General features: G+C 55.7%; 4 protein-coding genes across 14 annotated transcripts; 2 read left to right on the top strand and 2 right to left on the bottom strand.

Moving 5' to 3' along the window:
• Window positions 1–70: 70 nt before the first annotated feature.
• Window positions 71–3681, top strand: TRIP6 (thyroid hormone receptor interactor 6). Of its 4 annotated transcripts, XM_081054546.1 has the most exons (10): window positions 71–120; window positions 205–316; window positions 578–705; window positions 797–922; window positions 1199–1588; window positions 1913–2006; window positions 2118–2287; window positions 2748–2926; window positions 3184–3304; window positions 3417–3681. In XM_081054546.1, exons 2-10 carry the CDS (start codon window positions 208–210, stop codon window positions 3546–3548), a joined length of 1449 nt encoding a protein of 482 aa, XP_080910672.1. In that variant the 5' UTR covers window positions 71–120; window positions 205–207; the 3' UTR covers window positions 3549–3681. The 4 variants fall into 4 exon arrangements, 3 of the variants coding, with proteins under 3 accessions (XP_080910672.1, XP_080910671.1, XP_080910673.1); XR_013993706.1 differs by having other exon boundaries at window positions 81–705; window positions 2222–2287; XM_081054545.1 differs by having other exon boundaries at window positions 81–705.
• Window positions 3682–4877: 1196 nt separating this feature from the next.
• Window positions 4878–16301, top strand: SRRT (serrate, RNA effector molecule). 4 transcript variants are annotated; one of them, XM_081053269.1, is made up of 20 exons: window positions 4878–5201; window positions 5440–5599; window positions 8904–9032; window positions 9251–9397; window positions 9642–9830; window positions 11689–11858; window positions 11992–12176; window positions 12375–12473; window positions 12557–12671; window positions 12866–13023; window positions 13362–13423; window positions 13540–13618; window positions 13912–14100; window positions 14432–14605; window positions 14699–14852; window positions 14970–15163; window positions 15344–15500; window positions 15695–15784; window positions 15901–16027; window positions 16113–16301. In XM_081053269.1, exons 2-20 carry the CDS (start codon window positions 5478–5480, stop codon window positions 16186–16188), a joined length of 2616 nt encoding a protein of 871 aa, XP_080909395.1. In that variant the 5' UTR covers window positions 4878–5201; window positions 5440–5477; the 3' UTR covers window positions 16189–16301. The 4 variants fall into 4 exon arrangements, with proteins under 4 accessions (XP_080909395.1, XP_080909393.1, XP_080909396.1 ...); XM_081053267.1 differs by having other exon boundaries at window positions 15683–15784; XM_081053270.1 differs by having other exon boundaries at window positions 4936–5064.
• Window positions 16302–16486: 185 nt separating this feature from the next.
• UFSP1 (UFM1 specific peptidase 1) lies at window positions 16487–17119 on the bottom strand (the record flags this gene model as incomplete). Its single annotated transcript, XM_081053276.1, has 1 exon — window positions 16487–17119. The coding sequence occupies one exon, from the start codon at window positions 17117–17119 to the stop codon at window positions 16487–16489; it is 633 nt and encodes a 210-aa protein (XP_080909402.1).
• A 264-nt stretch (window positions 17120–17383) lies between these two features.
• Window positions 17384–24472, bottom strand: ACHE (acetylcholinesterase (Yt blood group)). Of its 5 annotated transcripts, none has more exons than XM_081053274.1 (5): window positions 24357–24472; window positions 20517–21603; window positions 19710–20194; window positions 18758–18927; window positions 17384–17907 (listed from the first exon to the last, which is right to left on the bottom strand). In XM_081053274.1, the coding sequence occupies exons 2-5, from the start codon at window positions 21579–21581 to the stop codon at window positions 17786–17788; spliced, it is 1842 nt and encodes a 613-aa protein (XP_080909400.1). In that variant the 5' UTR covers window positions 21582–21603; window positions 24357–24472; the 3' UTR covers window positions 17384–17785. The 5 variants fall into 5 exon arrangements, with proteins under 5 accessions (XP_080909400.1, XP_080909397.1, XP_080909398.1 ...); XM_081053271.1 differs by lacking the exon at window positions 24357–24472 and adding an exon at window positions 23178–23305; XM_081053272.1 differs by lacking the exon at window positions 24357–24472 and adding an exon at window positions 23178–23295 and having other exon boundaries at window positions 20517–21606.
• Window positions 24473–24846: the final 374 nt, after the last annotated feature.

Here is a 24846-nt window from a genome sequence, read left to right as displayed (position 1 = left end):
GGGGCCACGTGACCCTCCCCCAGGAATGCGGTGACGTCACGGGGGCGTGGCCGTCCCCCAAATTAGGGAGGAAGGCGAAAAAAAGCCAGAAAAAGTTTCTTTCCTGGAGTCCTAAACGAGGTGAGCGACCGAAGAAAGGGTCAAGTCCAGAGGCCTCGGGCTCCGTGGGACCCTGAACGCGCTGTCTGGAGTCCCCCATTCTAGGCCATGTCGGGGCCCACCTGGCTCCCCCCGAAGCAGCCAGAGCCCGCCAGAGCCTCTCTGGGGCGAGCTCTCCCCCGAGGCGCCCTGGGGCCGCCGCCAGCTCACGGAGCAGGTAAGGCAACCCCTGTGCGTTGGAGGAAACCACCCGCCAGCGGGCTCCTGCCTCCCGCCGAGCTTTTCCCTGCCGCCCCTTCCCCGAAGCCAGGCTGGAAATCAGCTGCCCCTGCCCTTTCTCGGCCCTCCCTGCCTCCTGCCACATTCTCAGACCCCAGGTTCTGGGGGGAAGGGGAGAAAAGGACCCGAGAGGGTCCTCCACAAGTGTCACCCTTGTCTCCTTCCCCATCCCCACCTTCACTCTCTTCCCTCACCCCAGCACTCCAGCCCCACCCCAGGGTCAATTTTTGCCCCCTCCCATCTGAGCAGTGTTACCAGGTCCCTGGGGGGCCCGAGGATCTGGGGCCAGCCTGGGTGGGTTGCCATGGAACACCCCAGCGCTCGCAGGTGAGAACCTGGATTGGGGGGTTGGGGGGCATTCAGGGCGGGAGAGGAGGCCATGTGATTTGCATTCTCCCTGCTTTTGCTCTATCCCTAGGGCCCCCCCCCAGACAGGGGGGCCCAGCGCCCAGGAAGTCTGGATGCTGAGATAGATTCCCTGACCAGCATGCTGGCTGAGCTGGATGGGGGTCGTGGTCATGCTCCTCGGAGGCCTGACCGGCAGGTGACCCCCCCTGTCCTGCCCCTGCCCTCCTTTTCTCAGCCCTGTCCCTTCTCTGTCCAGTCCGTCCACTTCACCTCCCTCTCTGTGTGACACACACACCAGCATGGAAGGAGCTGGGTCACCAGAACTTCTGGGTTGTCAGCTTCTCGAGGGTGGGCCTTTGTCAAAAACCAGCCCTTAGCTGGTGGCCACACACATGGGGTGGGGCTGGGGTGTTCACAGGTGTGTGTCCTGTAATGGGCCACCTCACTCCTTTTCCTCTGCATTTCTCCCCAGGCTTATGAGCCCTCTCAGCCCCCTGCTTACCGCCCTGGCTTGGGCTCCCTGAAGTCAAATGGAGGTGGTGTTCCTCCCCCACTGCTCCCAGTGTCCCCCTATGGGGGCCCCACTCCAGCCTCCTATGCTACAGCCAGCACTCCCGCTGGCCCTGCCTTCCCTGTGCAGGTGAAGGTGGCACAGCCAGTGAGAGGCTGTGGCCCCCCCAGGCGGGGGGCCTCTCAGGCCTCTGGGCCCCTTCTGGGCCCCCACTTTCCTCTCCCAGGCCGAAGTGAAGTCTGGGGGGCTGGCTATAGGAGCCACCGAGAGCCAGGGCCCGGGGGTAAAGAGGAGGCTGCTGGGGTCTCCATCCCTGCAGGAGGAGGAAGAGGAGGCAGGTATGGGCCTCAGGTAAGCCCCAGGCACTGAGATTTGGGGTCCTCACAGACAACTGGACACTGTTTGGGTGGGGTGGGAGTGATGTTTAAGTCCTGGTTGTCGGATGTCAGGGGTGCCAGAGCTCTGGACCCCTCTGGGGCTGTGGGGGCAGGTCAGGAAAAGTAGGAGGTAGGGGGCTGGAGTGGCACAGTAGTAGCTCGAGACATGCCCCTGGGCCCTGGGATGACATGTTCTTCAGCGAGAGCTTTTTTGGGTGGAATTGCCTGGTCACACTGAGGTATTTTGACAGCATCGAGAGCTAGAGGTAGGGCTGAACTTCTGATTCTCACCTCCCAGGTCTCCCTGAGCCAGCCTCCCGAGGAGGAGCTCGAGAGGCTGACCAAGAAGCTGGTGCACGACATGAGCCACCCGCCCAGTGGGGAGTACTTTGGTGAGCTAAGTCTGAGGGTGGGTGGAAAGGGTCGGGGGCTGGAGAGACAGAGGGATAGCAGACCTGGCTTCCTGGCCTATGCAGGTTGACCCTGTCCCTCCCTGTCCCCAGGCCGGTGTGGTGGCTGCGGAGAAGATGTGGTTGGGGATGGGGCCGGGGTTGTGGCCCTGGACCGCATCTTTCATGTTAGCTGCTTTGTGTGTTCTACGTGCCAGGCCCAGCTTCGGGGCCAACACTTCTATGCCGTGGAGAGGAGGGCATATTGTGAGAGCTGCTATGTGGTGAGTGGGTGGGGCTGGAGGCTGGAATCAGCAGAGGCGGCAGGGGGCTTCCATCTAAGGTGGGAACTAGATGTCCAAATCCCAAAGAGGAAGAGGGCTCAAAGTTGGGGGACTAAAACAAGAAGGGAGGAATTAAGTAGCTAAATACCAGCTGCTGGGGGGAAGGACAACAGCCCCTTACAAATGTGAGGCATTTATTTTAGAGTTAAACGAGTGTGTTCAGTTCCCACGACATGCTGTGAGGCAGATATTACTACTGAAGGAAATTGAAGCTCAGAGAAGTTAAATGACTTGTTCAGGAAGCTGCAGTGCTGGAATTTGCACTCAGATCTGCACAAGGCCACCGTTCACTAAATCACATGCAGGGGGCTGCATAAACAGATGGGTGGGCTGGCAGGATGCCTGTAGGGCTGCTGTGGGCCTCCCCAGCCCCTGACCTTTCTGACCTCCTTCCCAACAGGCCACTTTGGAGAAGTGCTCCACATGTTCTCAACCTATCCTGGACCGGATCCTGCGGGCTATGGGGAAGGCCTATCACCCTAGCTGCTTCACTTGTGTGGTGTGCCACCGTGGCCTCGATGGCATCCCTTTCACGGTAGATGCCACCAGCCAGATCCACTGCATTGAGGACTTCCACAGGTCAGGCTGGGTCCCCCACCTTTGTCTCAGGATGTCTGGCCTTTCCTGTCTTCCTCATTTCTTCTTTCTGTACCAGCCTCTCCTGTTTCTCACCCTTGTCACGCCTTGTTCTCATTAACATCACTCTCTTCCCCCAAATCCAAGACCATACCTCTGGGCTCTTCTGTTCCCTTCCGCATCTCATCTTCTCTGGGCTCTTCTGTGAGTCCCCTCCAAACCTGGGGCTTGACAACCACCTTGGTTCCCTTCTACACCAGGAAGTTTGCTCCACGATGCTCAGTGTGTGGTGGGGCCATCATGCCTGAGCCAGGTCAGGAGGAGACTGTGCGAATTGTTGCTCTGGATCGCAGTTTTCACATCGGCTGTTACAAGTGCGAGGTCAGGGGGTCTGGGCAAGGGTTTACAGGGGTTCTTGGGGTCTGGGGATATTGGGTATGGTAGAAACCAGGGGTTTGGGCCTGATGGAAAGCTGTTGCTTTTTTCTTAACAGGAGTGCGGGCTGCTACTCTCCTCTGAGGGTGAGTGTCAGGGATGCTATCCGCTGGATGGGCACATCTTGTGCAAGGCCTGCAGCGCCTGGCGCATCCAGGAGCTCTCAGCCACCGTCACCACTGACTGCTGAGTCTTCCTAGAAGCGACTGCTGCGTGCTTCCTTCTCATCGACCACCTTCCCTGACATCTACCTTTACAACTTTGTCACTAAATGCTGTTTTCTCTTCCTCCAATCATGAAATAATAATCTCCCAAGAGTTTACAAAACACTTTCAAGTCTGTTATTCTCATCTGAGTCTCACAGCAGGCAACACAAGCATCCCTGTTGTGACTGGATGTTTAACTGAGAAGTGACTTCCCCAGATTGCATGGTTCCCAAGTGGCAGAACCTGGGTCTTCTTAGCCCTGGTCCAATTATTGGCAGTTGGTCCTCTGTCCTGGGTTCAATCAACCGGGGATAGAAAATAACTCAGAAAAAAAGTTACATTCGTCTTACGTGTACTACGTAGTTAGGCCTACCACGGTTGCACTTGGTACTGAACACGGTACAGACTTTTTTCCTTGTCGTTATTCCCTAAACAGTACAGCATAGCACTTACATTGTATTAGGTATTTAAGTAATACAGCGATGATTTAAAGCATACAGGATGTACGTATATGAATATGTACGTATATAAATACTACACCACTTGTGTAAGTGACTTGGGCATCCGCGGATTTGGTATCCCCGGGCATCCTGGAACCAAATCCCTGCGGAGCCCAAGGAATGACTGTATGCCCTTCAGTGTCGTTTGGTATAAAGACAGCCCTCCGCTCAGTGCCGGGAGCAAGGCAGCAGCAGCTCCCGGGAGGCAGCGTTTCCTAGGACGCCTTCAGACTCAACTCACTGAACAAGGACTTGGGGTGACACCTGGGGTGGCGCTGCATTTCATCTGGGGCAAACCAGATACTGCCTGTTCATCGAGACCTCGACCTACTCCGTTATCTACCGAAGTACTGGTTGGGGATGAGGCTGAGATTTGCCAGTTTTGCCTACAAGAGGAACGTCCTTTGCAGAATTAGAGCAGGAACAATGGGTTTTGCAGGCAGCACGTACCGAGGCACCAATAAAGACTGGTCTCCGGTGGGAGCACAAAATGGTGGGAAATACTTTAAAATGGTTCCTCTATCCCGCTACACCCCGCATTCCCCAAACCCCTGCCCTGCGAGAGGAGAGGGGGGAACGGCCCCGGTTGAGGTCCGGAGGTGCCCGGAGCAAGGTGGAAGGGCACAACAGCTGGATGCGAACCGGTTCAGAACCGGACACTTCCGGGGAACTGCGACCTTCTACCTCCGCCGGAGGAAGTTCTTCACTCTCAGAGGACGCCACCGCCCACCTCAGGCTGCCCCTGGTCCTCTCCGGCCTCCGTACTTACTCTCGGTGGCGCATTTCTCGTCCCAAAAGGCTCGCGAGACTTGCGGGTCCCTGTCCCTTCCCATCATCCTCCGGTGCTGCCGGCCTTTCCCTCTTTGGTTTAGTTCTAGTTAGGGCCGCTCAAGTGTGTGGTTGGAAGCGCCCTTCCGCGAGTGACGCAGGCGCAGCGCGAGAGGCGCGCGCCCACAGCCCGTCCTCCGCTATCCCACTTTCTTTGCATTTCGTTGGCCAGGTAGCTGAGAGCCCTGCATCTCCCTTTCACGCTCTCCGCGCGTTCCTCATCGCGTGCCCGAGGCAAGGGGCGGGCCCAGGTCGCCCCGAGAACCCAGGCAGCTCCGGCGCGAGACTAACGGCCGCGACCCCTCTCAGGTGGGGGAGGGGAGGAGCCTGGAGCGCCCCCGCTGGGGCGGGCGGGCGGGGGGGAGACGCGCCCTGGCCGACTGCGGTGGGCGGGGGGCTCCGGGGGGCGAGTAGAGTGTCTGGGCCGACCACCTGCAGGGGAAGAGGCCTTAGGATGGCGGGGATAGCGGATGGCTGGCCTTTGCGAGGGGAGGCGGGTGTGCCGTGTCGGAGGGGCGATCCTTTTACTCCTCTCGTCATTGTTCAGCCACCCCGTCGGGGCTGTAGGCCTCCTCAGACCGCGCCATGGGTGACAGTGATGACGAGTACGATCGAAGGCGCAGGGACAAGTTTAGAAGAGAGCGCAGCGACTATGACCGTTCGCGGGAAAGAGATGAAAGACGTCGAGGGGACGATTGGAATGACCGGTGAGACACTTTGGCTCGTTTTTGTCCCCCGTCTCATGCTGTAGCACTCCACCCTCATTGCATCTCACTGACAGCTTCATTAAGGCGAACCATCCGAAATCGCTCCTACGTAACTTGTATGTGGTGCATTCAACCTGTTCGCCGAAGATTTTTGAAATAATCGGGACCATCAAAGCAACAGAGCTAAGAAAGAGTGTAGAAAAGCAGTATTTAGAAATGTTCTTAAAATGTGTGCGCTTTATTGTTTGTAAATTATACCTCAAAAAGTTTGATTCAGAAAAAGGAATATTAGAGAATTGACTTGACTGGAGACGTTGTCAGACCAGTCCCCCCGGCAGAATATGATTAAATTTCTTGTAATTTGTCTTGCCTAAAATCAGAAAGTTCTGTGGACAGTAATGGTTGGGTTTGACAGGGATGGGATTAGGTTTGATTCCGCTAGTGGTTAACTTTCTGGGATATTCTTTTTCTTTTTCTTTTTTTTTTTTTCTGGGATATTCTTGAGTTAATTTATAGTTATGTTGTTTCCATTAAGAAGCATCTGATGTGGCTTCAAACAAAGTTATCAAATTTAAGATTTTTTTTTTTAATACAAGGGATGTCACAAATACCTAATCAGTGAGCGTTTGGCATTGACTTGATTGGGAAACAGATTATCAAAAAAGAAGTTTGCGGTGACTTATTGTGACAGCATTTATTCGTTCATTATGGTTTTGAAAAATGAATTTAGTGAATCAGTCTGTAAGTCAATGTATCTCTTCATTGTGGAGACTGTGGCACTTTGTTTTCCTTGGTATTTTCTAAGAGAAAAGAAAAGGTGCTTTTCTGAATTCTAGAGATGGGAAAGACGTAGTTACTGCCCTTGAGCAGCTTACGGTCTGGGGGGCAAAATAGCCTGGGGTGTATGTTGCAAATGAGTATATCAGAGATCATCATAAAGGTGGTAAGCGTTGAGAGAACAGATCTTTTAAGGGAGGAGAGTAGTGTTGTGCTGGGGAGAGCTACAGGAGAGCGATGGATAGCATGACTTGGAATGATGAGTGGGAATTCCCTAGACACAAGTGGTGTGAACAGCTTTGAGCTGTGGCTATAACATGCGCAGAAAAGAGTGCATATCCTAGTTTTTATGAGTAGTGGTTCTCAGAATGTGGTCCACAGAGCCTAGGGGTATGTGAGGTTACAATTATTTCTTATAGTAACACTAAGATAGTATTGACGTTTGCACTGATGGTTCTGTAGCAATGATGGGTAAAACTGCTGGAGTCTTAGCACAAATCAAGGCAGTGGCACCAAATAGGAAGAAAAAAAAGCTAGTTTCACTTAATGTCCTTGATGAAGCAGTAAAAGTTAACATTTTATTAAATTGGATTCTTGAATATACATCTTTTTAATACACGTGACAAGTGGGAAGTATGCATAAAGCACTTCTGCATATAGGAGTACCGTGGTTATTTTGGGAAGAGTATTTGTGGGATTGAGAAGTGAGCTTAATAACAGGGTTTTTTTTGTATTTTGTATGTGTGTGTGGTTGTGTGAGATGCCTTTTTTTTTTTTTTTTTTTTTTTTTAAACCTGAAGGAAAGACTGTTAGAACAGTTGTTCTTGTTTGGGTATTTGGCAGACATTTTCTTTTCTTTTTTAAAAAATTTTATTAGTTTCAGGTATACAAAACAACATAGTGATTAGACATTTATATATCTCATAAAGTGGTAACCCCAATAAGTATGTTACCCAACTGACACCGTACACAGTTACTACAATATTATTAACTACGTTCCCTGTGCTATACTTTATATCCCGTGTCTTTTTTTTTTTAAGTTTGGCAGACGTTTTCTTGAAAACAAACTAGAGAACCTTTTACTTCAAGGAAAATTGTCAGTTTTGTTGCCAACGAGGAAGTGGAACTTTTTAGTGAAAACTAAATTTTGGAAAACTTGTATCTACCAATATGAGCTTGACAGCTGCCCACTACTTAAAGACTTTTCTGAGGAGATAGATAGTACTACTAATGAATATGATGATTTTGATATTATGTAATCAGATGTGTCGAGATCCATTCAAAGAGTAAAATAGAGCAATGGATTTTAATGTAGCAGAGTACAGAATGTTCTTTGATATGTTTCAGATTCAATGGTGCAACCAGCCTTTCAGAAACTACCTCTTCTCAAGTTTTGGTTGGTATCAAAGAATATTCTCAGTTATCTGAAAATGCTATTAAAGTATTCCCAACTACATATCAATGTGAGGCCAGAGTTTCTTCATATTTTTCAGCCAAACAACATATCAGAACAGATTGACTATAGAAGCAAATATGAGAATCCAGTTGTCTCTGTTAAGCCAGACCTTGAAAAATAAAATTGTAACTGTAAAGACAGGGCCACTTTTCTCATTAAAATATTTTTGGAAAATAGCCATTTTTCATAAAAATGGGTAATTCACATTAATATACAACTTCAAAATGAATCGGTATTTTTTCTGTTCTTACTTTGAATACAGTAAGTATTGATAGATGTAACGCACATAAACAAAAACTCTTTAATCTTCAGTAATATTTAAGAGGGTAAGGGGATTCTGAGATGCAAAAGTTTGAAAAGCCACTAGCTTAGAGCAAAGGATTTAAACAGTTTTGAGATGGGGATGGGTGCGGCTGGTGACTGGTAGAGAACCTGGAATGACAGCCGGGAACCAAGGTTTTGAACAGTGTTATGCATTGGTATTTAAGCAGGGGCATGGCATGATGAGATTTGTGTTTGAGAAAGATCACTTGACTATAGGGAAGGGCGAAGAGACCAGAGGTAGGTAAGCAGAACCAGTGTTACGCTTAGGAGAAATGACCGGGGGATGACAAAGGGGGCAGCTTTGATAGGCTTTGAGGCAGAGGATTAACAAGCCAACAACAAAATAGTAGTGAGGATGACACTTGATAACTGGCTGCAAGGTGATATGTTGATATACTGAACATGGGAAATAGGAGGAGGAAAGCAAATTGGGCCCATAGTGGTGGAAATTATAGGCCAAATTCTGACATGTTGAATTTGAGGTGACAGTGACCGTCTAGTAGGGGATTGTTCATGGTCTTAGTGCTCAGGAAAAAGGCCAGGCTGGAGGAGGCAGAGTTGAGAGCCATCAGTTTGTGAGTAATGGCTGAAGTGATGGAAGTAGGCATGAGTCTTCTTCTATATAGAGAATAGTTTTATAATTTTAGGCTTTTATCCTTTTAGTCACAGACTAAAGGGCCTGTCTAGGAGTGTGACGTTGGGATAGCCATGTGTGTCTTATTTACTGGTACTTGTTCTCATCTCCAGAGAGTGGGACCGTGGTCGGGAGCGCCGCAGTCGGGGTGAATATCGTGACTATGACCGGAATAGGCGGGAGCGCTTCTCTCCTCCCCGGCATGAGCTCAGCCCCCCGCAGAAGCGCATGAGGCGAGATTGGTGAGATGGCAACAGTTTCTCTGTCTTCCCTCATTTCTGCTGAGAACTTTCTTTGTCATTTCTTTTTCTCAAATTTCCTATAAACCCATTTTTTTTTGTCCCTTTAAACCCTTGGGTGAGAGATAACTTTCCATATGCCCCCCTCCGTCTGTCCCGACCTCCGTGTTCTGGAGAGATGATTCTCTCCTCTGTCTGACTTTTGTGTCCCCCACCCTCAGGGATGAGCACAGCTCTGACCCATACCACAGTGGCTATGAGATGCCTTATGCTGGGGGGGGTGGGGGCCCAACTTATGGCCCCCCTCAGCCCTGGGGCCACCCAGACGTCCACATCATGCAGCATCATGTTCTACCTATCCAGGCCAGGTAAAGACCTGGGGTTCTAGGGTTCTTCGGAGAAGGGAGTTGGCGGGCTTGGGATGGATTGGGGTTGCTGAAGACTGGCAGGAAGTGAGTTAGGCACACAGAGGAGTGCCGGTGGGGGTGGTAGCAGGTGGTGCCTGGGGTGATGTCCATGTGGGCAAAGAAAGGGGGCAGCTGGCTACCTCGGCCCCCCATCCCCCCACCCTCTTCCCCCACAACCAAGACTTCCTGACCGGGCCCCCCTCAGGCTGGGCAGCATCGCAGAGATTGACTTGGGTGTGCCACCACCCGTGATGAAGACCTTTAAGGAGTTTCTCCTATCGTTGGATGACTCTGTGGATGAGACAGAGGCAGTTAAGCGCTATAATGACTACAAGCTGGATTTTCGAAGGCAGCAGATGCAGGATTTCTTCCTGGCTCATAAGGATGAGGAGTGGTGAGTGCCCCTGCTTTCCTGTTATCTTTTTTCTAGCATGTTTCCCCTGGCCCCGCCAGTGGAGCCTGCAGCCCTGTCCTTTTCCCATTTTCCCCAATCCAGAACTTCCTGTGGGGTGGGGGATGGGAAGTACAACAGCATTGGCTGATGGATTCTCCTCCTCACTTCAACGTCTGCCACAGCCCCCTACCCATCTCCCTTCCCCACTGTCCTCAGTCAGTGGGACACCTCCAAGCACTTGGCCAGAGCCACCTGTTCCCTGGGGGCAGCAGACAGACTGCTTCCCATTTGCCGGATTTGGGTCATTGTCATCCCTGATCGCCGGGACCCTGTGTGGCTATGGCATCCTCCCAAAAGCAACGAGTGAATTCAGACAAGAAAAGCAAAGATCTCAGGGTCATTTGACAGAAAAAGAATTTTAATCTTTTTTTCTTTTGTTTTTTTTTTTTTTGTGGATGTTTTAATTTTAATCAACCATCTTTTCCCCCCTTCCTGCTCCTCCTCCTCCTCATCCTCTTTCTGCTCCTCCTCCTTGAAAAGAGCCAGAACTGGGAACTACACCCGCTCATCGACGGAGCTCGGAGCAAACCCACCTCCACCCCCACCATACCCAGATCATACATGAGCCCCTGGGCTGAGCAGCGCTGCCCCGGCCAGGCAGACAGGCAGGGCACTGCTGTGCACAATGCAGCAGCTTAGCTGAATGTGATCGCTCAGGCAGCTAGTCAGTCAGGGCCCCCACCGCGGAGTCCCGCGGGGGGGGCGTCCGGCCGGGACACCCCAGCCAGGAGCCAGCCGGTGGCCCACCTGCCAGCATGGGCCCTGGGCACGCTAGTTAAATCTTGAGCTCTGTTTGACCAAGCGGCCAAGGTAAAGATCCTGGAGGTGATGCCTGCGGCTTTCCTTTCCTCTTACGCTCAACTTGCGGTTCTGTCCTGTCTTTCACTGCCCCCTTTCTTTTTTTCCTCTGTCTTACTCTCATGTACCTTTCTCTCCCTGTCTCTGTTCTTGCTCCCTGCCTAACACTTCTTTTCTCTGTTTTCCACCCTCCCTCCCTCCCAGTTTCACTTGTCTGGTCTTCAGTTTTTCCCTTTGTTTTTGCTATCTGGGACTTTCTCACACTTTCTCCTTTTTCTCATCTCCTAATTTCCTGTTTTTTTCCCCCCAAGGTCCTATTTTAAATGTTTTCTTTTCATGCTCCTCCCTAACACCCCACCCCTCTCCTCTTGCTCTCCCTGTGGGCAGTAACTAAGGTTATAAGGGCATTTCAGGTTCTCCTTTGGTGGTCTGTCCCTGTCCCTTAACCATCTGCTTATCTTCCCAAGGGGGGAAGAAAGGTATCTTGCCGTTTTTGGCTTTTCCTATCTGGTACATTTCAGGTCTCCCTCTGTCTTCCAACTAGGGATGGAGGGAGCTGGTGGGAGCAGTCCTTTTAATGACTAGTTTGGGGTTGGCAAGGAGAGGGAGGTTCTTTGGGGCCTACTGTTTCCTTAGCCTTCCTCAGAAGCTTTGGGAAACTATACTTTTTTAAGTCAATGTTTCCCAGAGACTTAGGGCAATCAATTTGCCTCTCCAACCCTGTCCCTCCTGCCCCCGCCTCCCCCCTCCCCGTAGTCACTACTCTTCCCAAATCCAGAGCTCTTAGTTCCTGACTCTCCCCCAGATCATCTCAGAGCATAACCTCTGGTTCCTTTAGGGGTATTGGGTGGTTCTGGTGCACCTCTCTTCCCAGTCTCTGCTTTTATGACTTTTTGTGGGTGTGAGGATGGGGGCTAAGCCCTGATTTTCCTGGGCCCCTCCCCATGTCCTGGCCCTGGCCTCCAGTGACTGTTTTGTCTTTTCCCTCCCCACTTTATAGGTTTCGGTCTAAGTACCACCCGGATGAGGTGGGGAAGCGTCGGCAGGAGGCCCGGGGGGCCCTGCAAAACCGACTGAGGGTGTTCCTGTCCCTCATGGAGAGTGGCTGGTTTGATAATCTTCTCCTGGACATAGACAAAGCTGATGCCATTGTCAAGATGCTGGACGCAGGTGTGTAGACTGAGAGGGGCAGCGCGTGTCTGGTGACCAAGGTCTTTGTTGAGAAGTAGAAGTAGGATGACAGAAAGCCAGAGGCTGAAGGCCAGGGCCCTTGGATTCTAACCTCTGTTCCCTTTGTTGGTAGCTGTGATTAAGATGGAAGGAGGGACAGAGAATGATCTACGCATCCTGGAACAGGAGGAAGAGGAAGAACAGGCAGGAAAGCCTGGGGAACCCAGCAAGAAAGAGGAAGGCCGGGCAGGGCCAGGCCTGGTAGATGGAGAGCGCAAGGCCAATGAGAAGGAGGACAAGAAGGAAGATGGCAAACAGGTCTGGCTGCTGCCTGTGATCTCTGGGGGGCCGGGGGGAGGACAGCTGTTTTGGTGGTGGGGTCCCCAGGAGCTGGAACTAGAGGGTTGTGTATTGGATGTGGGAGAGGTGAACTTCTGGGCTCAGCTGTGGAGGGTGGGAGGGGCTCCCTAACAAAGTGGGGAGAATGGGCATCCCAGTGACTGCGTCTACCTGTAGGCTGAAAACGACAGTTCTAGTGATGACAAAACGAAGAAATCTGAGGGTGATGGGGACAAGGAAGAGAAGAAAGAAGACTCTGAGAAAGAAGCCAAAAAGGTAGGGAATCTCTTGCATGGGGTCAGTGTCAGGGCGAGGGTCCTGGTCATGCGGCTCACCTCCTCTTGCCGTGACTCCCACAGACTAGCAAGAAGCGGAATAGGAAGCACAGTGGTGACGACAGCTTTGACGAAGGCAGCGTGTCCGAGTCGGAGTCAGAGTCTGAGAGTGGCCAAGCTGAGGAGAAGGAGGAGACTGGTAGGTTTTATTTTCTGCTGCTAGTCCATTCTCTTCCTACTGAACAGGAGTGGGAGAAGTGAGAGGTTGGTGAAATGCACGGGAGGGTGGCCTTTTGGGAGACACAGTTGGGGTGGGGTGGGAGTTTGACAGCTTCTCTATCCTCTCCTCCAAAATCAATAAAAATTCATCAACTCCCCCCACTTCCTGTACAGAAGAAGCACTCAAGGAAAAGGAGAAGCCTAAGGAAGAGGAAAGAGAGAAGCCCAAGGATGTTCCAGGGCCAGAATGTAAACCCCGGCCCCTGCATAAGACTTGCTCTCTCTTCATGCGCAATATCGCACCCAACATCTCCCGGGCTGAGATCATTTCTGTGAGTGGGGAAGATGGCACTGTGGGCAGCGATGACACTCCGGCTCCATCCTTGGGTGGAGTCGGGAGGTGCGAGGTGGGGAGAAGATAAACAGGCACTGTTTATGACACACACTCCTGTTTCTTTAATAGGTTCCCCCCCCTGGGCCAGTGCCTTTTGAGGGTTGGTCCTGGTTGAACCATTTGCTTTCAAGTGCTGTTATTGTTAAGTTCTTTGTTGGTTTTCCCTTGTACAAGTAAAGACTCAAAGGCAGCTCCTCAGGGTTCTGAGGACATGGGGATTGAAGGAAGGAGTAAATCCTTTGAATCACTAATGGTTTTTCTTTCTCTGCTTTTCAGCTTTGTAAAAGATATCCAGGCTTTATGCGTGTGGCCCTGTCGGAGCCCCAGCCTGAGAGGAGGTGAGGAATGGAGTGCAGTGTGACCTTGGATACCTTGGAGAAAAGGTGCAGGGGAAAGTTAATGGCCAGCGTCACCTCAACACCAGGATGATGCTGACGTTTTCTTCCTTGTTTAGGTTTTTCCGTCGTGGCTGGGTGACATTTGACCGCAGTGTTAACATCAAAGAGATCTGCTGGAACCTGCAGAATATCCGAGTGAGTGCTGGGAGTGGGACTGTTTTGGGGAAGAAAAGGTGTGGCTCGCCACACAACCTCTGATTCCTTTCTTCATGAATTGCTTTATTCATTCTGCCCCAGTTCATCCATTCAGTCTGTCCACGCGGACTGGACTGTTGTCTCTGGGCTAGGTCCCGGGACTATGACGGTGGCCACACCTGGTTCCTGTCCTCAGGGAGCTCCCAGTTTAATCACTGGTGCTCTCCATAGGGCCAGTCTTTGAGTTGCTTCTTTTTGGGCAAGTGTGTTGGTAAGCTTTCTGTTCCTTGCAGCTCCGGGAGTGTGAGTTGAGTCCTGGCGTAAATAGAGACCTGACCCGTCGTGTCCGCAATATTAACGGCATTACCCAACACAAGCAGATAGTACGCAACGACATCAAACTGGCAGCCAAGCTGATCCATACGCTGGATGACAGGACCCAGCTCTGGGCCTCCGAGCCTGGGACACCTCCTCTGCCAACAGTCAGTGAACTGTTCAAAAAGCAGCTAATCCCCTCATCTGCTGTGGGCACCTCTGGTCTTACATGATCTGTAGCATTGACCCCTTATACCCACCTTCTCGTGGCCTTTCTGTGCAGCACCTTTATCTTCCAGCAGAACAGACTGGTATAATTATTTGTGGGTTAGGGTAGAACAAATATAAACATGAAGATAAATCCTAAGGCAGCAGTAACGGACCATGTGAGCCTTGAATTCCTTCCCCCTCACCTTGCCTTTTCAAAAGAGGTTCTTAGGCTCCCTACCCTGAGACGCTTTCTCTGCCTCATTTGTCTCTCTTCTCCCTCCCAACCAGAGTCTGCCTTCTCAGAACCCAATCTTGAAGAATATCACTGACTACCTGATAGAGGAAGTGAGTGCTGAGGAGGAGGAGCTACTGGGGAGCAGTGGGGGCCCCCCGCCTGAGGAGCCTCCTAAGGAAGGGAACCCAGCAGAGATCAACGTGGAACGGGATGAGAAGCTGATCAAGGTGCCAGTGAGAGCAGTGTGTGATGAACAAGAGCCTGGCTTGGAGCGGTAAATGGGCAAGAGTGGTGAACTCACGGCTTCTCATTTCTCTCAGGTTTTGGACAAACTCCTCCTCTATTTGCGCATTGTGCATTCCCTGGATTATTATAACACATGCGAGTATCCCAATGAGGATGAAATGCCCAACCGATGTGGCATCATCCATGTTCGGGGGCCCATGCCACCCAACCGCATCAGTCATGGAGAAGGTGAGGTCCCCTGGCTGAGTCCCCTTTGGTTCCCCTTTCTACTCTGGAGCAGTGCTCTGTCCCCTCTTCGCTTATTCCTTCTCCAACCTGCTGTCTGTCTCTGTTCCCAAACCACAGTACTAGAGTGGCAGAAGACATTTGAGGAAAAGCTGACTCCACTGCTGAGTGTGCGGGAATCTCTATCAGAGGAAGAGGCCCAGAAGATGGGTCGCAAAGACCCTGAGCAGGAAGTGGAAAAGTTTGTCACCTCTAACACCCAGGAACTGGGCAAGGATAAGTGGCTTTGCCCTCTCAGTGGCAAGAAATTCAAGGTCTGAGATGTTAGAGTTGTGTGTGAGATGGGTGGGAGGAGGGGGTGGAGCCAGGAATCTACCTCCAGGATACTGCTCATTTGTGATTGGTAGAAGGGGAAGGTGATTATCCTTCCAGATGGGGTCTGTGGAATTAGGGAACTGCTTGCTCTGTTCTGACCCTCTCCTCTCTCCACCCAGGGCCCTGAGTTTGTACGCAAACATATCTTCAACAAACATGCAGAGAAAATTGAGGAAGTGAAGAAGGAGGTGGCATTTTTTAACAACTTTCTCACTGATGCCAAGCGCCCAGCTCTGCCTGAGATCAAGCCAGCTCAGCCACCTGGCCCTGCCCAGAGTAAGATATGCTCCATGAGGGTGTACCACTCTCCCTCTTCCTTGACTATGCAAGGACTCCTGTTTCTATATCCTCTTTCACCCTGCAAAAAGTGTCTGCTCCACTCTCAGGCCATATTCCTAAGTCAGTTGTTTGCAAACCCCCTCCCCCCCCCGCAGTAATTCATGTCCCTATTCGTGTTGTACTCCCCCCAGGCCTGACTCCGGGACTCCCCTACCCACACCAGACTCCCCAGGGCCTGATGCCCTATGGTCAACCCCGGCCCCCCATCTTGGGCTATGGAGGTAAGTACAGGAGGGACTTGAAAGGGCTTGGTGGTTGTGAGGGGCTGGGAGAAAGAAAACAGCCAAGGTGTAGTTGAGGTCATAGATGTTCAACTCGACACTGATCTTTTTCACAGCTGGTGCTGTCCGTCCTGCAGTCCCCACAGGAGGGCCTCCATATCCCCATGCCCCCTATGGTGCTGGCCGAGGGAACTATGATGCCTTCCGAGGCCAGGGAGGTTATCCTGGGAAACCTCGCAACAGGTAAGAACGAGCTAAGATATCCAGGCTTTCTTGCCCTCTTCAGACTGGGACCAACTCTCATCCCATCTTCTTTCTTATCTCACAGGATGGTCCGTGGAGACCCACGGGCCATTGTGGAATACCGTGACCTGGATGCTCCAGATGACGTGGATTTCTTTTGAGCCATCTACTTTCCTCACTCTTGGGATCATCTATACTTGTGACTGCCTTGTCCCAGCTCTGAGAAGTTTTTGTATGTCCAGCCCTACTGCCAATAAAAACACTTCCACAGTGACTCCTGACTGAATATATATTATGTCCGCAGATCCTCCCAAACATTGGCTGAGGCAGTGGTTAGCTGAGTCTTGCCCCTTTATTGACGTCAAAGGCCCAGCTTCTAAGCCTCTGCTTTAGAGAAAGGATAGCTGTGTGTGCGGGTGGGGAGGGGCAGCTGACAGTCTTAGTGCTCGGATCTTGGCCTCAGTCCAGGGCTTGCCCCTGCTTTTCCGAATTACGGCTGGTCAAACACAGGTTGTAGAAGGAGTTGGGGTCAAAGGCTGTGCTTACCTCTCGCCAGCCCACCCACCCAGCAGCCTGTAGTTCACGGGGGTTTTTCGGAGCACCCCAGCAGTGAGGGTCTAATACCAGGACGTAGGCTTCGGTGCCTGGCCCCAGGCAGATCCCCAGCAAGGCCTTGGACTGGGCATCTGCATCCCCCCCAACCATTACAGGACCCCCACCCCCTGCGAAGTGGGAGTAAAGCCTCTCCAGTTCCCCCTGAAGCCCCGCTCCACGGGGCACATGGCATAGGCGCCCCCTGGGCCCTTCGAAGTAGTCGAGGCAGAGGCTGGCCTCCACACAGCCGATCCAGCTCCGGGAGCCCCGGAACCCAGGAGGTTTGTCGCCCATGTCCTCCAGGGCAGTCTGCACGGCGGCCAGCCCGGGCACGCCCGCGGGCCTGCCCTCTGGCCACGAGCACAGAGTCTGTAGAGTGCGGTATCCGCAGCCCCAGCCTCGGTCGTCCAGGCCGTCGCAACCGTAGTGATAGTAGAGGTAGTGACCTGAGAGGACAGCCAGGCGATCGGGGCCACGTCCGGGTGGGGCAAGGCCCATGTGGACGTCCTTCAGCAGATCCAGGGCGGTCGGCTGGAGCGGAGGTTGCCGAGGCCGGGCAGGTGCTGCGTCCTGGCGGCGCAGAGCAAACTCCAGGGAGAACTCAGGCTCCAGAGCTTACTCTTGGCCCTGGATCTTGGGCTAGCTGCGGACAGAACAGGCACAGAGGACCTGGCGACTTTCTTGCTGGGAACCAGGCAGCAGCTGAAGGAGGGGACCGTGCAGGCTACGCCGACCCGCGGGCTTCCCACAATGCACCGCCGCGGGCCCCTCCGCCAGCCCGCACCTCCCTTCTGCGCAGGCGCGAGTTCCGCCACGCAGGGGCGGGCGCGCGGCGTCCCGGCTCAGAGTCTGCCAGGCCGCGGGCTCCAGCGCCTGCCCTTCCGTTCCCTCCGCCCAGTGGTTAGGTAGTCCGTCCAACCCCCGCTTCCCAGTCGCGTACACGCCTGTGGCTGTAACAGTTTATTGGCAGCCCAGAGGGGCGAAGGCACCGCGGGGGAGGGGGCTCGGCCGAGACATGCAGAGGACCGGGAACCCAGGGGCAAAGTCGGGGTGGGGAGGGTCTAGGGCTCCTCGGTTATATCCCAGCCCCTAGATAAATAGTATATACAGCTAGTGGGCCGGGAGGGGCGGGCAGGGCGGCGGGACGTGGGGGTCCCGCCTGGGTCACAGGTCTGAACAGCGATCCTGCTTGCTGTAATGGTCAAACTGGTTCTTCCAGTGCACCATGTAGGAGCTCCAGCGGTGGAACTCGGCCTTCCACTGGCGCTCCGCCTCGTCCAGCGTGTCTGCGGCCAGGCCGCCCGGCAAGTGGGTGCGTGGGGGGGGGGAAGGACACGGGGAAGGTCAGGGAACGGATACGGGGGGTGGGAGCGTGAGTGCAGGAGGATACAAGGAGAAAATAGGAGGCCACGTGGGATGGAAAAAGGATCAGGAGAACATGCGAAAGACGACAGTCCAGAGGGAGGATGAGGGTAGGGGCGGGGCCAGGGAAGGAGGGAGGGGGAGAAAATGACCGGAAGACGGGGACGGAAGGCATCAGAAGGGGGAGCATCCGGAGGTTTACGGGGAAAAGAGAAGAGACAGAAATGGTTGACGGTTATAGCCCCTCTGGGAGGTGCTATCTAGCCCGGGTTTTCCCTCTCCCCCCAAACTCCAGGCTCAGGCCCTAAGGAATAATTTTATAAAAAAAGAAAATTGGCTTTTGCATTTCTATTTAAACAACAAAGGCGTGTGGGTCCCTGAGACGGGTTGTAGGTCACTCCTCCCCACTCCCTGTCCAGTTTGAGTCTCTCGGTTTGAGGAGGGAAGGGGCACTGGGTCGGAGATCCCTGAGTGGTGCCCTTCTCCCCTGGTCCCACCACTCTTTAGAGGAGGGTCCCCTGAGGCCGGAGGGGTAAGAGGCCGTGGTCACAGCTGCAGGAGCCGGGAGAGGAGGAGTAGGAGGGGTAGGGAAAGGCCGGGCCTGGGCCTCGGGGCAGCCTCCCCGTGGGCGGGGCCTGGGCAGGTGCTGGGAGCCTCCGAGGCTGGTGGGGAGAAGAGAGGGGTTACACCCCGCCGGCTTCCACTCCCCTTTCTCTCTCCTCGCCCCGTCCCCCTCCCCCTCCGCCAAGCCCCTGCCCCCTGCCCCCTGCGTACCGGTGGCGCTGAGCAATTTGGGTAGGAAGCCGTTCCAGAAGGCGCAGGCCTGGGCGCGGAGACCCCGCCTCACCTCCAGCGGCCGCAGATTTAGGCTCACGTACTGCTGCACTCCCGCGGTGTACGGTGGCCACTGCGTGGCTTTGGGGTCCTGGGGTTCATTGGGGTCCCTGCGGAAGGAAAGGTAAGGCTCAGCCTCACGCAAGCCTGCCCCGCCCTGGGGGCTGGGGAATGGAGAGAGAGGAGGAGGAGGCAGGCTGCTTCCAGACTCCATGCCTTCTCCTCTCCAAGGGGAGCCCCATCCCCTCCCTCCCACTGCTTAATCCTTCTTTATCTTCTCCAGTATCCCTCAACATCGGAGTCTTCCCCTTCCTCCTGCCCTCCCTTTCTGTCTCTCCTCTCCTTTTCTCTGTTTTTCTACTCCATCGTCGTCTTTGTTTCTCTCATTTTAAAAAACGGATGATTTATTGAGCCCTTACTCTGTAACTGGGCTCAGTCCTATCTCTACAAAACATCACATTTACTTCTGACAACGCCCATGCGATACCGGATTTATTGCCCCCCTTCTTCAGACAGGTAAAACTCTCCGTGTGTCCACGGGCGCATGTCACAGCCAATAAAATCATCCCTGCTCCAACTGATCAGCTTTGCCGCTGACGCATGGAACTACTACGGTAACTCCTCTGTCTGTCTCTCCTTGTCCATCTCTTTCCTTCGCCTCCCTCTGCTGCTGTCCTTGTCTTCTCAAGAGCTGCCACCCTGCTTTCCCTCCTCCTCCTTTCCTCTTCTGGTATCCTGTCATTCTCTCTCTCCCCCTTTATCTCCTTTGTGAACTTTCCCCTCTCTCTCTGCTCTCTCTGGCCCTTACTGTCTCTGCTTGTTTCCCCCTCTCTTCCCCCCCCCCCCCACCTCCCTGGCTCCCTGAAGCCGTCCTCCCCTCAGCACTGCTGACCCTGTGCGGGCGAAGTTGGCCCAGTATCTCATCATTCGCTGGGCAAAGGCTCTCTCTTCGACGGTGTAGTTTAGCGAGGGTTCCAGAGGGAGCCCAAAGATGAACTCGATCTCGTAGCCGTGGGGCACCCCCATCCAGAGGGGCCAGGGGAGTGTGGACGCACGGTGGTCAAAGATGTAGGCATAGACCCGAGCACCCTGGGCAGCCAGTCGCCCAGCCAGCTGGGCCACAGGGCACACGACGTTGTGGTCGCCCACCACATCATTCATGGCCTCCCTCAGGCGTGCCGGGTCCTCAGGGTGCAGCCAGTCTGTGTAATGCAGGACCACAGCCTCGGCAGCCAGGTCACTTGCCTGGGGGACCCCGACCCGCACCCCGGCCAGGAATTGGGCCCGGCTGATGAGAGACTCGTTGTCTTTGCTGAAGCCTGGGGCCCCGTAAACCAGAAAATAGGAGCCCTCATCCTTCACCACACCCACCAGCACCTGAGGGGACAGGAGGTGGGGGAGACACAGACAGACAGGCAGACAGAAACAGATGGACAGACAGAGCCAGAGAGATGAACAGTTACAGACCCAGAACCATGAAGGAAGAGTACAAGATTGGGGATGGAGAGGAGGAGAAAATACACCCACATTTACTTTCCTCTGTCCCACTGGCCACCCTGGGATCAAGCCCTCAAGGAAGAGAAACCTGGGCCTTTGGGAGTGGGCCTTGAGAAGCCCTCATGTCTGGGACCCCAGGGAGAGGGCGGGTGGGAGAACAGGCCTAGAAGAACCAGCTTCACCCCCTCCAGCCATTAGTCACCTGCAGGCCGTGGAAGTCTCCAGTGTTGATGAGGGCCTCGGGCGTGTCACTGAGGAAGTCTCCGTCCACTACAGGCACGAAAGAAAAGCGGAAGATGCTTTCCTGAGGCAGCACATGCCACTCGTGATCCACTAGGTCCTGAGCTGGTCGTGTCCGCAGGCAAGCAATCAACTCTGTGTCATTGCTACCAGCCCCACCTGGGGGACAGCCTACGAGGCGGGCCAGTAGTGTGGCCCTGCGGCGGGCCTCTCCCATGCTCACTGTGGCCCAGGGCCCATTGGGTGCACCGCTCTGCAGCACAGCCCTGTGGAACAGGCCCCGGCTGGGTGGGGACAGCAGGTGCATGCCCACAGAGGCGGCACCTGCACTTTCCCCAAACACAGTCACTGACATTGGGTCCCCCCCAAAGGCTGCCACATTCTCCTGCACCCACTGCAGGGCCAGCCTCTGATCAAGGAGACCCACATTGCCTGGGGCCTCCCGGCTCCCTGGCAGGGCCAGGAAGCCAAAGGCTCCCACGCGGTAGTTCATGGATACCAGCACAGTCCCTTCGGCCTGGGCCAGGAAGCGGCCATCATAAACATCCAAGGAGGAGGCCCCACTGTAGAAGCCGCCCCCATAGATCCAGACGAGGACAGGGGTGGGGGATGTAGGCCGAGGGTATGGTGTCCACACGTTGAGGTAGAGGCAGTCCTCACTCAGCTCACGGTTGGGGTTCCACATCTCGCTGCCCTCAAAGCCAGGGTACAAGGTGTCCACGTATTGGTAGCAGACACTTTGGAAGGCGGTGGCATCCAGCACCCCTGACCAGGGCTGCTTGGGCTCCGGTGGCAGAAAACGACGGGAGCCCACAGGTGGCTCTGCGAAGGGGATGCCCAGAAAAGCAGAGACAGGGCCCCCAGGGGCCTCCAGGCGGATGCCCTGCAGCTGGCCCCCACGCACCATCACCCGAAGCTTTGGGTCCTCCAGGTGCTCAGCCTCTGCCCCTCCTCCCAGGAGGAAGAGGAGGAGGAGGAGTGGGGCCATCGGGAAGGGAGTGTGTAGAGGACACCACTGGAGCCTCATGGCTGCCAGGGCAGGCAGGCAGCTGCTGGGAGAAAGAATGGCAGAGGGTAAAGGCCTGAGGCTGCCAGGAGGGAGGAGATGAGGTAACATTCTTGCCCAGGGGTTATCGCTGAGCTGCAGAGAGGTGGGGCAGGTTGGTGGAGAGGAGGAGACAAATAGAGGGAGGGAGATGGACATAGAGACAAGGACACAGGCAGACGGAGAAGCAAAATGGGTCAGAGACCAGGCACATAGACACCCAGCAGACAAATGTAGGGTACAGAGATGGGACCTGCCAAGCAATTCCCTCCCCTGCCCCGCAGAGGGCCCACCGCCCTCACCTCCTTGCCTCAGCTGGGTGGACGGGGTTGGGCCCAGTGCAAGCAGTGCGGGCAGCGGCACTAGAGGCCGCAGTCAACGTACAGGCCACCCGACAGGGGCGGGCCCTCGCTGACGGGAGGCGCCGAAGAGGGCGCTTTCGGTGGAGTGAAGAAGCCTCTCCTCCGTTGGTCAGGGCCAGGGCCCTTGGGGGTGGTTTGGGCTTTCAGGGTGTGGGAACCGCAGGTCCTGGGGCACCCCAAATCCTGCCTACTCCACACCCTCCCCCCGTCCTGCCTCATCCACTGTGTGGCACAGGCGCTGGTGCCCGCGAGTGCCGGTCAGCTGCGCATCCCAGTCGCCTAGCCTCAGCAAACGACCTAGCTAGCCCTGGACCCCAGGACTCGAGCCCCCCATCCATCTGATGCTGCTACGCACGTTGCCGCCAGACGGGGGCAGTACAGACCGAGAATAGGACGGCGCCCGCCGCCCCGAGTCCGGGAGCCGGGAACTTGGGGCGGGGATCTGGGGGCTTGCAGGCATTGCGGAAGGGTCTGAAGGGCGAGCCGGGACGCTTGTGTTCCCGGAGCTCCAGAGATCCCCGGCTGCAGGGGCGGGGGCGCTATTTTGAGGCAGCAGCTGCTGCGGTTCCGGCATCTCCAGCCAAGGGATCAAAATTCCCCGGGTCGGAACTACCCCCTCTCGCGGCGGTTACCCCTCACCCAGTCCCCGGTGCCCCGAGCTGGGGTGGTGGTGGTGGTGGTGCTGAGATTAACTAGGAAACCCGAGTGGGGCTAATTATAACTCAGGGCTTCCGCTGAGCCTCCCCTTGCCCCCAAATAGAGACGGAGTCCCTGTGGAAAGGAGACGCCTGGGCCTGGGAGGGGGCTTTGGCTGGGCGCTGCGCCGGTGCGCTGGGGTCGCGGGATCAGGTGGGCCCAGCTGGGCTCCAGGAACCTGCGCAGCCCGGGTTCTGCCCCAAGCAGGGGGCATCTTCCAGTGGCCCCAGACTTGGGGACGAGCGGGGGAAGGGGGGCTCCGGGGTCCCCACAGACAATCGAGAACAGAGGCGGCGGCCAGCCCTGCGGGGTGCCGGTTCCCATGCGGGCGACCGAAAGTCTGCGGCGGCGAGGGAAGAGTTAAGGATGAGTGTGGGGCGGTGGAGGGCGTCGCTGGGCAGGCCCGGGGGCGCAGCGGGCGTCCGGTTTGGGGGCTTGGATCCCTCCGGAGTGCACCGTCCGCCGGACGCGGAATGGGCCACGGGCCGAGGGAGGGTCCCAGGAGGGGCGGGAGACTCACCTGAGGCAGCCGGGCCGGGCCGGGCCGCGCGTGCCTCGCCGGGGGCTGGAGGCGGCCGAGGTTCCCCAGCGCAGGCTGAGCCGAGTCTGACAGCCGCCGCCTTCGGCCCCCCGCACACACCCACTCCGGGCCACACGGCGCCCCCGCCCCCTCCCACTGTCTCCGCCCCCGCCCCTCCCCGCCGACCCGGGCTGCCACCTCCACTCTGTCTCCCTTCCTAGGAGCCGAGATGTAGAGACCCGGGAGCGCAGACGGATGCCAGTGACAGACGCCGACAGACGGACAGACACGCGGTGACAGACACTAACGAAAGAACGGCAGCGGCAGGGCAGCCACCCACAGTGATAGACGGACAGAATTCCCCGGAGACAGACAACGCAGACCGATGGTCTCCTGCAGTAACCGCCCCAAACGCAGCGACCGACATTCACATACGGACGGACACACTCGGACACAGTGACAGCTTCTGTGGGGGCTGGGTGCGGAATAAATTAGCATCCCTAGCCACGACACAGCAGGGGTGGCATTGAGGGACCGGCACAAGACAGTGTAGCTGAGGACCTCCTCAGAGGTCCGGGCAGCACTGGTGGATAAAAGGTGACGTGGGACACTCCTGTGGGAATAAAGATGTGAATATGAGATCACGAGTGGAAATAAGGGGGCCTTGAAAGAGGAAGGGGACCGGAGAAGTCACTCGAGGACATCCCAGAAGGAAGCCCAAAGTGGTGGCAAGCCAAAGGCTGCGGTGCGAGGCCGCACTCCGCTGTCGTAGTGGAAACTTCTGGAACCCCCGCGGGTAGGTTATCTCTGGTTCCCTGACGGGTGACCTCGGACTTCGTCACCAGGGTCCGGCCGGGGCATGACATCACCAGGCCAGGCTCCCATTGGCCGCCGCGGCCGGCAGGTGGGAGCGGCCTGGCCCCAGCGCCCCCAGCCAGTTCCGAGGGGCCGGGTTCGCACGGACCCCCCCACGTCCCGCCCTCTGGGGGATCACCTTTGGGAATGTGCGGCCGCCGCGGGGTCTCACGCCCGAGGTGAGGGCGGAAAGGTGTGCAGCAGTGCCCGCACAAGTGCACCGCATCAAGGGACCCCCCCCCACCCCTATCCCGGCGGCGAGCTCGCGAGCCCGCAGCCCGCTGCGTGGAGTACCCGGCGGCTCTGGAGAGCGTGCGGACATACGTGCGTGCGCGCGCGCGGCGGTGCGAGGCGTTGCGTGGGGTGGGCGCGCACGCGCACGTGCACTCAGCTGCCGAGCGCCCCGCAGGGTCTCGGACCGCGTCTGCCGCAGTGAGGGCCCAAGGGCACCAGGTTTCGAGGCTTCGTGAGGGTCGTGGGGTCCGCCGGAATCCAGAGACGTGACCCTCCCTGGGCCGTGCAGTCCTGGCTCTTCAAGCTGGGCGCCCCCCAGCCCTCCCGCCCGCGCTCTCGCGCGCCCGCAGGCCCGCGGACCCGCGCGGAGTCTGCTCTCCGGTCGCGGGAGGCGGCCGCCAGGTGGCGCAGAAGGTAGCGGCCTCGGAGACTGGGAAGGGGTTAGGGGCGATTAACCCCGCGCCATCTCTTCCCCTTGTTTCCGGCTTTCCGCGCTCCACTCTTCAGGCATCCCAAATCCCCTGCACGGACACGGAGGTTCCCTGCTTCCGGCTTTCAGCGTCCGGGCTCCACTGGTGGA

This window comes from Rhinolophus hipposideros (assembly GCF_964194185.1).
Source record: "Rhinolophus hipposideros genome assembly, chromosome: 7".
Lineage (NCBI taxonomy): Eukaryota > Metazoa > Chordata > Mammalia > Chiroptera > Rhinolophidae > Rhinolophus > Rhinolophus hipposideros.
This window is presented reverse-complemented; position numbering and strand designations above follow the sequence as displayed.

Coding starts and splice junctions, on each gene's coding strand:
- ACHE (XM_081053274.1), bottom strand. CDS start 21,581: ATGAGGCTCCAGTGGTGTCCTCTACACACTCCCTTCCCGATGGCCCCA. Junction 20,195..20,516: donor GAGACTTCCACGGCCTGCAG/GTGACTAATGGC, acceptor CTGTCCCCTCAG/GTGCTGGTGGGTGTGGTGAA. Junction 17,908..18,757: donor CAAATTGCTCAGCGCCACCG/GTACGCAGGGGG, acceptor GCCTGGCCGCAG/ACACGCTGGACGAGGCGGAG.
- SRRT (XM_081053267.1), top strand. CDS start 5,478: ATGGGTGACAGTGATGACGAGTACGATCGAAGGCGCAGGGACAAGTTT. Junction 11,859..11,991: donor TGTCAAGATGCTGGACGCAG/GTGTGTAGACTG, acceptor CTTTGTTGGTAG/CTGTGATTAAGATGGAAGGA. Junction 13,024..13,361: donor CCCGGGCTGAGATCATTTCT/GTGAGTGGGGAA, acceptor TCTGCTTTTCAG/CTTTGTAAAAGATATCCAGG.
- TRIP6 (XM_081054545.1), top strand. CDS start 208: ATGTCGGGGCCCACCTGGCTCCCCCCGAAGCAGCCAGAGCCCGCCAGA. Junction 2,007..2,117: donor GCCCAGTGGGGAGTACTTTG/GTGAGCTAAGTC, acceptor CCCTGTCCCCAG/GCCGGTGTGGTGGCTGCGGA. Junction 3,305..3,416: donor TCGGCTGTTACAAGTGCGAG/GTCAGGGGGTCT, acceptor TTTTCTTAACAG/GAGTGCGGGCTGCTACTCTC.